This window comes from Polypterus senegalus, chromosome 6 (assembly GCF_016835505.1).
Source record: "Polypterus senegalus isolate Bchr_013 chromosome 6, ASM1683550v1, whole genome shotgun sequence".
Lineage (NCBI taxonomy): Eukaryota > Metazoa > Chordata > Cladistia > Polypteriformes > Polypteridae > Polypterus > Polypterus senegalus.
Window position 1 is genome coordinate 106758221 of NC_053159.1, and position 12099 is coordinate 106770319.

Genomic DNA, 12099 nt, shown 5'->3' on the forward strand with positions numbered 1-12099 from the left:
GGTGAGAAGTCAACAGTAGCAGGGAACGTGAAAACCGAGTGCATGTATTTTTTTTGTCGGTGGGGAATAGTGAAGAGCTTTCCTAAGTAGAAACTGGAAAAATGTTGTATCAAGCTGTAGCAGAGCAACTGGCCAAAAGAAACAGGTGGTGTAAGAGCTTCAGGCGCAGGCTCTTTGTGGTGATGAAAGTCAGTAGACAGTAGTAAGAGGGGATGCATGTCAGGTTTTGGCATCCTTTCTATGTGTACTAAGCTGGGAATTAAAGAGGAATACAAGGGCCCACATTAGAAAACTCACCATGTTTTAGTTTCCTCAATCTGTAAACATCTAAAGTGCTATGAAATGTACTAGACCGAATGAAATTGACTGGTTTATAAAATCTGACAGAGGGTTTGTCATTATGACTAGTGGTGAAGGAAATGCACTGTTCAAAAAAGAAAAAGAAAAATGTATCCAAGAAAAACTTTCATAGCAGCCATGGCCTGTGCAGTAGCTAATCAGAAGTGGAATCTTGTAAAATGCACATGGAGAATGCCTGGCTGATTTCATAAAATAATTGTCCACTGTCACCAATGAGGAACTGCTGAGTGCTGAGCAACTGCATATCTCACTGCATTAAAATCACAAGGTTTGATACTCTGGCCATTAAAATGTGAGCTGTCAATTGCATAGTGAGAGTCCTAATTTATTAAAAGTACCCAGATGAGATGTGATACAAACTTGCAATTGGCCATATTCTTCTTTGTTTTATACTGCAGCATTCATGCTAAATGGCTCACATGAACACTGACATCCACCTGTTCAATCTCTTAAGATCACAGACAGGTTAAGTGCTCTGGGTCCAATGCTCTGCCAGCTGTCACAGTTGAACCTGCAGCCTTGTGTTCTGAAGCGTAGCCCCTGAGATATTAAGCGGTGTTGCCTGTCTATTGTTACAAATTGTTATGCCTATACCATATTGGTAAGTTATAATAAATCCCATTAATAACTTTCCCCAGTATCCTCTGTGGACAAGGCATGGTGGTTTCTCCATGACACAACAGTACTTCTGTTCATCGACTTCTTGGCTAATAATCTTCAGATCTGTGCTGCAGCCTCCAGGCAATAATAATATTAATGTCCTGGTTTGTGTATCATATAAACAAAGTGAGGTTAACAATGGCAAAAGATCAAAGCCTGCCTACCTCAGGCTACACTCAACAAAACGTACATTATTCACCTTACATGCGCCATGCAAGGACACCACAGCTTTTAATTTGTTTTAGTGTAGCCAGTAACCTTTCAGTTGCAATGGAGCAATACCACATCTCTCACGATGTGGCACAAATTAAATAACCCATGTATGTGGTTTGCGATTGGAAGAAGCCTCTCAAAGCATTGAGATGAAAGGTAAAAATGTATGCAGTCCTTTTTAATCCTGTGCTGCACACATTTTTAATTGTGAGAAAGTGAATGAGTACATTGAGAATGATGCCAGAGGGGAATGATGAAATGGATCTGGTTTGCTGGGTTCAGTCCAATTAGAAATGATTTCACTGCATTAAAATCACAAGTTTTGATACTCAGGCCATTAAAATGTGAGCTGTCAATTGCATAGTGAGAGTCCTAATTTATTAAAGGTACTTACAGTATATGATAAAGAGTCAACTCATTTGAATGACCTCTGTACGTGTGGCACTTTAAAAATGTAATCTGACACTTAATTTAGATGGTCCCGTTTAAGCAAGAAGGTGGTCCAGGATGGTAGTTAATCATCCAGCCTCACTTAACTCCATTCATGGCATCCATTTTCTGAATCCACTTTTTCAAGTACAGGATTGCAGGGCACTTGAACCAATCCCAACAAGATCAGACATGAAGCATAAAGACCAAATAATGTTGTATATTTGACTGCCACCTTTGTTCAAGGGAACTCAAAAGCTTACAATACAGTAAAACTGTTTATATATTTTAAAACACATCACAGATAAGATGAAGGGTTGGTATCCCAGAAGAGATAATCCCCATTTTTTGTTGAAATTGTAGGGAGATTATTGGAGAAGGTGGTGCTGGTGATGCATACTGTACATACATGTGATATATCCTTCTCTTCATAATACCAATAAGCAAAAGCAAGATGGAGGATTTGGTTGGGGTGTGGATTGGTTTGGAAAGGAGTTACAAGAAGGTACCAGAGTCTTTATTGGTACCTCAAGGGAGAAAATTTAGAAGAGGAGGTGAGCCAGACCACATCTTTCTCTAGGTTTCTAGGATGGAGTTATCTCTGAGCAAGCTGTGGACATTCTTGGATTTTCATGTTTGTAGAGCACCAGAAAGTAGAAAATGGTCCTCTTTTCCTCCAGTTTTTTTAATGATACTGTGATGGAAATAGGGACCCTTTTAAACAGTGGGTGTGATGAAAATGGTAGAAGGTGAAGGGGGGCGGAGGGTGGGGAGTCTGGTTTTCGCAGTTAGGTTGGAGCAACTATTCTTCCTCTGGATCAAAGATATCCAGACTGTTGTAGAATTAGACAAGTGTCTTCCTCCGTCTCATCTACTGTGTTCTCTTACTGGAATTTTTTACAGTTGGAATGCAGATAAGTGACTTGTTCAGGGTCAAACAGTGTCAGTGATGGAAATTGAACTTGAACAGTTTAAAGTCCATTGTGTTGTCCACTACACCATAAAGCCTATTTACACTCCCCTACTGTCCATATACTCAGAGCCATCTTAGGGATGTAAAAGGAAACCAGAGTACAGACATGAGCAGAATATACAAAATCGATATACGGAGAGCGACCAGTCAGAAATTAAAAACAGACAGACTGAACTTTTTTTGCCCCTTCTTTTTACAGGGTCTCTTTAAATAAATAAATACATAAATTGATATATCTACACACACACTATGGTCTGAACACACATCAGAATGACTAAAAAGGAAGAAAAATTAAAAAGTGTGACGGTGAAGGTCCTACTCCAATGCTCCCTCTTCCCATTTGGGAGCCTCTCAAACCCGATACTGTCGATAGTGTAACCAAATGAGCTGACAGATAGGGACAAATCACACATGGAGCAAGGGGATTGTGTAAAAAGTGCTGAGTGCATTTATTAAAAATAAATAAAATCAAAATAGTGTCCAAATAAATGCCGTGATTCAAATGTAGTCCATAAATAAATAATCCATAAAAGCAGGTGGGGGATAAAATCCCAATAAATAAATCCTTTAAAAACAGAGGTTAAAAACACAGTCACTGACTCCTCATTCACGGATGATCCCAGGAAAGTTCCTTCTCCCCGGCTCACCCATAACTCACACAGCCGATGGAGACTCAACAACCACGATCTTCATCCCCTGATCCCCATCTTGGTTTCCCCAACACAGCACAGATAGACCATCCGAGGTAAGCACTCTTCCCGTCATACTTCACGCTCTCGCAGCTGTACCTCAGATTCCTGGGGAGGTCATCAGCCATGCTCACCCCACTCCACACCATTGATAAGTGGGGAAAACCAGCCCCTAGAGCGCCACAATTTACGCTCCTTCGCAGGGCCACTGTTCGTGCTGCGTTCCCTGCTTACATGGCCAGATTGTCCCGCCTGAAACTGCTCTTCAGCCGCATCTGAATCTGTGAACTTTTCGTTCCATTTATTCTCTTTTATCTTCCCCCCACTCGCGCTTCTCCTTTTTATGTGGGGATGTGGCACAAGTGTGGCGATTCGCAGCTCTTGGCATCAATTACGGCCACGGGCGACTCTGCACCTGTGCACTTAAGTGCGGAAACTCCCCATGCCGCATTGCACCCAAGAACTGCTCCTGCAACGCTACCACGCCCCCTCTTTAAAGCCATGTGTGCGGCAATTATTTATTTAAAAAGGCAATCAACCGCGGACCTCAATTTACCACCAAAAGAATAAAAACATTTGACTTAGCTGTCCCAGTCACAGTAAGGAATTATGCAGACGTATTGTTGTTGGTATAAAGGACCCCCAGTAATGTTTCTTGACACACTTCTGTCCTCAGTGTTAGTGTGTCAGAGAATGTGCAGCATCGTTCATAATGGCACTCAGTTTTGTTTTCATTCTCTCCTTTGCTACCTCCTCCACGGGGTCCAGAGTGTGTCCTGTAACTAAGCCTGTCTTTTAAATAAGTTCAGAAAGAAAAAGAAAAACTGGTCCCAGAAGTTGTAAGGCAGAATGTTTGCCTATTTCACTTCATCTTTCAGGTGATTCTTCACTTTTCAAGCTAAACAGAGTATTCAAAATTATTTATGATGCATGGAATAAAAGTAACAATTCTGCAAGCAACCCAGAGAAGTGTTATATAGTGTATTTACTCTAAAAAAGCAGTACCCATACCGTTCCCTCATTGCTATCACTTAGGAGCAAATGCTGATGCAATGAAAAAAACTCTCAATCAGATAAAGCTGGAGTGAAGGAGAAAATGAAGAAATACTGTTGATGCAGAATATAAAAATATCTGAAACAACTATTTCTAAAATATAATTCAGAGTTGGCACATAACCATAGTGTAAACTGCTAGAACTGCCAGGATTTTATTCATAACTAGATCTTCAACTGCCGTCTGGAACTCGTTCCTAGAAAATGTGGCGAAACATAATTTTCCCTTAAGGACAACGTTATATAAATCGATATTCATTCATGAATGCCAAAAGCCTTAGCACAAACACATAAACTTCATTTTATGATTCAGTAATATACTTGATTGAATAGGAAGAGTTACTTTAATGGGTATTTAAAAAGATTAACAATTGAACAGCAAAAAAAAAAAAAAGAATTAAACTAATGATTTAGATCAATTAAACAATGAGTATGACAAAGAGGGAAAGATGATATGTTAATCAAACCATTCATGCTGTAAACTGACTTTTACAATTATCCACAGTCACTGGCACCATTTAATGAGCATCAGGTACATGGCAGGAACTAACCGTGTACAGGGTACCAGTCCATTAGAGGACATACTCAGTTTATTGTCACCATTTAACCTGAGTGTCATGGAAATGTGCAAGGAGACTCGAGCGCAGAACAAGAATGAAAGCTGCCAGTCCATTTTGATTTTCTATAGCACTTTTCTCAGTGTATATATGAATTCGCTGAGGGTTGCATTGCAGAGCTTTGGAATAGCCAGATGACCTTAGGTCTCTTAAAGTTTAATACAGGTTAAGCTGTAATCATTTGTACTGCATAATCAGATTAGGTTACTCCAAAGATGGGATAGTCTTGAACCCTGCATGTCAGAAGAGCAAGAAGGAGTGTGCCTTTACCAGGATCTAGTCATGAACATTTTGTCTGCCCTATAACTTAAAAATGTTGAAAATGCCAATTTTAGCAACCTTTGATTAGCACATTTCCATTCCTTTAAGGTATTCCACTATAAATAAGCATCTTCAGTTTATTTGTTTCAAAAGAGGAATAGCATGTAAAATTACCACTTTCGTAGTGTCACTTAATATGCCTACAAATATGTAGAGTGGGCTGTTTTACCAAAAGAAGAGTCTTCAGTTTGAGCGGTGCTGGTGGAGACATGCAGGTGATGTATGAGCTCATTATATTTGTTTAATTGAAATACTAGCTGACTTTTTAGTTACTGTTTTATGAAGAACAGCCTGCACTGTCTCCTGCATTCATCACGCACATTCACCACCTATTATGTTGCTGGAAAGATGGTGTTGTCTTCTTTCATCTCAGGTTGCACTCACAGTTGATGAAAGAATTTACTGTGGCGTATCACTCAGTAGCCAATTGCTCTGCTACTAGCAGATCAGGCAGAAATCGCTGGTACAAAGCTTGTATCGCGTAGGCTCCTGGTTTTAATTTTTGTTTTTTGTACTGGACTTGGCAGGCAGAGTGGTACAGCCCCACATCTATAGAGACCTAGGTTGAATTTCCAAACCTTTCTCACTTGCTGCCAGTTCATGAACACCTCTGCTGTTGAGGCTGTGCCATTTGGTGTTGGTCCCTGACAAGACAGATGCTGGTTCCTCACAAACGTTTAGTGGAAAAAGCCGTTTTTCCAGCAATGAATGATTGAGCATGGGGAGCTCTAATAATGGGAGCACTTCATAATCTCTCATTTGTGCATCATTTTTTCTCAACGACATCAGAGTTGAATACGTTGAGTTAGGTCTTCTCTGTGGGTGCTGCTGGATCCTACAGGTGTCCACTGATCTTTTTTAAAAAAAAACCCTCTGCATATTGTCATAACAGAGTCACTGCCATTTCCCAGTGCACATTCTGTCATCCAGTATCGAAAAAAAAAGGTTAATATGGAATAAGCTGCAATCATTTAAGGGTAGTACACAACCCTAAAATTAGATTAGGTTACTCCAAAGAAAAGACTGCTTTGAGATGTGCACATCAGAATGGTAAGAAGCAATGTGCCATTACAATGAGTACAACTGACTCTGCCTGTCCTGTAACCGTAATAATATTGAAATTACAATTTTAGTGACCTTTATTCCACTGTAAAGTTTATACAAATCTTGCCTGTTTCAAAAGAGCAATGGAATGTGAAATCACAGCATTTGCAGTATCACTCTTCATGCGTAGTCAGTTCTTTTACCAAAAAAAGTGCCTTCTGTTTGAGTAGTGCTGGTAGAGACATGCCGATGGTCCTAAGAGAACAGCTTTGTCATGCCACAGTCATTAATTGAAATGATCTTTAAAAAAAAATCTGTTTATTGAAATGGCAGCAAAGAGTTGCTCTCATTTCATAGTACTCAAATCCTCCCAACATGGCGTTTGTGATGACGGGAGCTCCTCTTTCTCCATCTTGGCTCTTTGGTGTCATTTTTCTAGTTTTTGATGTAGAGCTGCCCATTCATTAAACCCTGAATTTTATAATCATCAGTACTAACCGGGAGCCTGCAGCTGTTTGTGTTGACCCCTAGCTGAAAACAAGTCTATGAGAATGGCATAGTGGACAGATTTTAGTGCTTTTAGAAGGAATGATTATTATAGTTCTGTTTAAAGAACCTGCATCATAATGGTGCAGTGGTCTGGTTCAATGACCTGAGTTTGATTCACACGATGGTCAATGTTTGGTCTGAGTGTGTATTTAGCTGTGTCTCAAAGAAGCATTGCTCAAAATCTGGCCCATTGTGAGGCAATGTGCCCTGTTCTGAATTTTGCTTGCATTGGACTGTCCATTTGTGGTGGGTTGGCACCCTGCCTGGGAATGGTTCCTGCCTTGTGCCCTGTGTTGGCTGGGATGGGCTCCAGCAGACCCCCGTGACCCTGTGTTTGGATTCAGCAGGTTGGAAAATGGATGGATGGATGGACTGTCCATTACTGTACTGTCCCATCTAATCCATGCTTAATGTCAAGCTCGACATAATGCATTAATATAAAACCAAGTTCAGCAAAAGGATGGACAAATGGTTTGCGCATCTAATTTCATTGTCCGTTAGATAATATCCAATTTACGAGCTTCAAAGACTTTCTTCAAGTTGTCTGTCCTCCAGATGTCTGTCAAAATACAAGGTGGTCAGCGATGTAGACTTAGCCAAGACATTATAAATGTGCAGTTTTACAATTTAATGCAAAACCTTATTCTGATTTGAATACACTATATTGCCAAAAGTATTGGTATGCCTGCCTTTACACACATGAACTTTAATGACATCTCATTCTTAATATATACGCTTTAATATAGAGTTGGCCCACCATTTGCAGCTATAACAGCTTCAACTCTTCTGGTAAAGCTTTCCACAAGGTTTAGGTGTGTGTTTATGGGAATTTTTGACCATTTTTCCAGGAGAACATTTGCGAGGTCAGTCACTGATGTTCAGGTTGAGGTCAGGGCTCTGTGCAGGCCAGTCAAATTCCTCCACATCAACCTCGATCATTCATTTCTTTATAGACCTTGCTTTGTGCACGGGTGTGCCATCATGTTGGAACAGGAAGGGGCCATCCCCAAACTGTTCCCACAAAGTTGGAAGCATGAAATTGTTCAAAAAGGCTTTGTATGCTGAAGCATTAAGAGTTCCTTTCACTGGAACTAAGGGCCCAAGCCCAACCACTGAGAAACAACCCCAAACCATAATCTCCCCTCCACCAAATTTTATACTTGGCACAATGCAGTCAGACATGTACCGTTCTCCTGGCAACCGCCAAACCCAGACTCGTCCATTGGATTGCCAGACAAAGAAGCATAATTCTTCACTCCAGAGGACACGTCTCTACTGCTCTAGAGTCCACTGGCAGTGTGTTTCCACCCACTGCATCTGACGCTTTGCATTGCACTTGGTGATGCAAGTCTTGGATGCAGCTGGTCGGCCATGGAAACCCATTTCATGAAGCTCTCTACGCGCTGCTCTTGAGCTTTTGGAGGTCTGTAGCTATTGGCTCTGCAGAAAGTTGGCGACTTCTGCACACTGTGCGCCTCAGCATGTTCTGTCCCCACTCTGCGATTTTACGTGGCCTACCACTTCGTGGCTGAGTTGATGTTGTTCCCAATTGCTTCCACTTTGTTATAATACTACTAACAGTTGACCGTGGAATATTTAGTAGTGAGGAAATTTCACAAATGGACTTATTGCACAGTACCACAATTGAAATCACTGAGCTCCGGAGAATGACTAATTCTTTCACAAATGTTCGTAGAAGTCTGCATGCCTAGCTGCTTGATTTTATACACCAGTGGCCATGGAAATGATTGGAACACCTGAATTCATTGATTTGGAGGGGTATCACAATACTTTTGGCAATATAGTGTATGTGGTTTATATCTTGGGTGGAACATGCGTATTAATCTGGCTGTGATTGGATCCTGGGCTTCACGTTTACGCAATAATGCCCTGAGAAGAATAAAGATTTAGCCCAAGCGAAACACTTGGATAACCTGGATAACTGGCTAATGCCTTCCAAAATGAGTATATGTGGGCGCTTTGTGGCAGGATGATGATATATTTTGGATGAAATTAGGCCTTGTACTCCTTATTGCCAAAATAAGCTTTGGCTCATCCAATTCAGGTTGTGTATGTGTGTGTGTCTACATACTGTAGGTCATCTTGCCAGTCAAAAGGCTACACCAATATTCTAATTTAAAACAATATAATCTTAATATATACGGTTCACAGTTTTAGCTGCTTGTGTTTTGTTGGATGATAGAAAATATGAAGTTAAGTGTGAGTATTACCAGTAAGAGGCATCCAAAGCCCAGGTCAAAAGATGGTACACCACTGCCACTGAGCCAGCATGGCACTAGAGTATGATCTGGTTTCAGGCTTTTAGGTGAGATTTTAGATTAGGTCTAAACTTTTTGTGCTCATTAAGGATACTATGGTATGTTTCAAAAGGTGTCAGTGTCCTAGTTCAACTTTTTATTTATCTGTTGCTTTTAAATACAATGGTCTAAACTTAAAACATTATCACACAATTTTATGTGTGTTTCTTGCAGGTAAACATTAGGGGATCTGGGAAATTAAGACCAGCAATTTTCTGGTTTATAACCTAATGCAGTGGCCACTAAGCCAACCTTTTAATAAGACCTCTTCTCTCCGGCTTTTGAGCTGCTTTAGAATGTCCACCTTATGATATTCCCGCTAACCATCCCAAACCCATTTACAGTATGGCACTCTATAGACCACTAACATATTTGCTATAGAGAGCTATGTACTGTAAATACAAAATCATTGCAATCAAACTCAGTCACTCTTGACTCTGTTCCAAGAAGCAGGGGCTGTGTCTCCACCAGAGAGTGTAGACAGTAAGTGCTTGGGTGTAATGGCAAAATAAATTGGCTAGTTTGTGTGTGCCTTCTGCTACTGTGTTGACCAATTTGTTGACTTAACCCAAGAAAAGTAATGGATTTTGGTAACGTTTGAACAGATGCCCCAGTTAAAAGTGCTATAGCTGGTGTATCTGTCCCCTGGTTGGCTCAAGAGACTTTACTGTCCTTTAGCAGATACAGACTTGTGTTGTCTACTATCCCTCAGTGAAGGAATAGCATTGCCGCCAGACCCCCCAGCCATTTCTGTGCCAAACCATATTGCCAGCTCTTTAACTCTTCGAAATAGATAAGGTTGTTTTTCACAAGGAGCAAACCAAGTGGAATGTGATAAAACTGTGCACTAGTGCTTGTGTGTGCTGGTTTCCAGTCACAGGATTGAGAGTAGAGACTGGTCTTATATTTTTCTATGAAATCTTAAAGTGTTTTTCTAACCAGAGTAATTATGCCCAAACAATGGTCACACTGCATTTAACAGCAGGCGTGCACAATCAAAACCTTAATAGAGATCCGTAGCTCATTTGGGAACAGCTAATTACAGCATTAAAACAAGCAGCAACAAGCAAACATGTCTTGGCTACAGTGAGTAAAGGAAAGGCAACAGCTCCCCCCACTGCTCAGAATTTACCACAGGCCTGAAGAAAAAACCACAAGGATCAGCCAAGTAACTTTTATCCTTTCATTTCTCTTTTTTGTGTGTAAAGTGACCACCTGTCCAGACCCTGGTGAAGTGGACCACAGCCGAAGAGTGATGTCCAACCCCAAATTGGCTGTGGGGACCACAGTTCAGTACATCTGCAATAAGGGCTACGCTTTGTCAGGGAACAGTCTGCTAACTTGCTACAGCCGAGACGCAGGAAGCCCCAAATGGAGTGAGAGACTACCCAAGTGCACCCGTGAGTATCAGCACATGTTTTGTGTCCATTTCTTGGGAGAGCAGAAGTAGAAAGCAGCAGAGACTTTTGTACAGAAATGTTAGTGGCAGCATTTGAATCTGCACATAGGAGAGAAGTGGATTGTGAATGTGGAATGTCGTACCAGCTGCCCCTCTAATTTCGCTTTTGTTTCTTTTTGCCACTGTTTTATATTCGTTTATTGGCATTGGCATGTTCTTCAGGCTTTCACCAGCCTATAGATGTATTCATTGGGCAGCAGATCATGCCATACATATCTTGTCTCCTTGCAGGACTGCATATTTCTCGGCATTCACCTATTATGTACTTAAATCATTTTGGGAAATAAACATCTCCAAATTTTTGATAGCACGGTAGAAACTATATTTACATTGTATTAATTCTTTTTAAACCCTTCTTTATTTAGATCCAGGCTCTGCTATTTTACTCCCTGAACCCAGTGGCCAGGCATGGGTCCAGATCATATTTTGACTCTTATCTCTGTCAGTAAGCAGATACCAACCGTAGACATTCTTCAATGTTTCTGAGCTTGGTTGGCAGATAATATAATATAGTGATCATGTTTCTGCTTTTCAGGGATGACATTTGTTCTGCCTTGTATTGCAGTAATGTTGTGTACTGGTTAGAAGGGTTTGCTAGAGGGTTGTAATTGCACTTAAAATTTTGTAAATGAATGAACAGAGACCTATGCCCTGCTCCTCAGTGATCTTCTTTTTATGAAATACTAGCTGAAATACCCAGCATTGCCAATGAGAAAAATAAAGTGGTTTTTTTTTTTTATTTAATTGTTTGAGAAAAACATAAGTAAAAAAAAAAAAACTTTAAAAATAAATTAACAAACCATAAAGACTCACTAAAGCGCTTGTCTTGTGGTCTTGTATGTATGTTATCATCCAGTTGACGGTCGGAATCTGCCAACTCTATTTAATTTGAAAGGCAACAGACGCCTGTGGTGCTGCTCAAACATAAAGAATGCTGGCAGTCGCCTCCTATATACTAACTGTGTAAATAACAGCACGGGATCCTAAAAAGTATTGTGCTATGAGGATTCGTGTTGCCGACGTGCTCGCATCATTTGTGCATTAGCAGCTAAGCATCTGTCTTTCTTAGAAGGTTTCCTTTTGCCGGTGTGCTGGCCTTGCTAGATAGATAGATAGATAGATAGATAGATAGATAGATAGATAGATAGATAGATAGATAGATACTTTATTAATCCCAAGGGGAAGTTTACAGTGCTTGCGCATCCTCGGAGCTGGAGCCCTCACCCCGACTCTACGTCTCACTTCCGTGCCGGACATACACACACTCACTCGCACGCGTAGAACTCGATTTAATTTCAAAAGCAACAGGTGCCCGGTGGGGTGCTTAAAAATAAAGTTCGCCCTCTGGTGGTCATTCCGAGTGTTAACTGGATGATAACATGCATACAAGACTGTAAGATCACCCCACACCCTA

The 12099-nt window shown here is 40.7% G+C and overlaps 1 protein-coding gene across 4 annotated transcripts in view; it reads left to right on the forward strand.

Moving 5' to 3' along the window:
- Nucleotides 1-12099, forward strand: part of sez6b (seizure related 6 homolog b) — a 618004-nt gene that overhangs the window by 576362 nt on the left and 29543 nt on the right. For all 4 annotated transcript variants that reach the window (XM_039756704.1, XM_039756707.1, XM_039756705.1 and 1 more), the window contains exon 12: nt 10435-10626. In XM_039756704.1, the coding sequence (XP_039612638.1) occupies nt 10435-10626 (192 nt within the window). The remainder of the gene's footprint in view (nt 1-10434; nt 10627-12099) is intronic.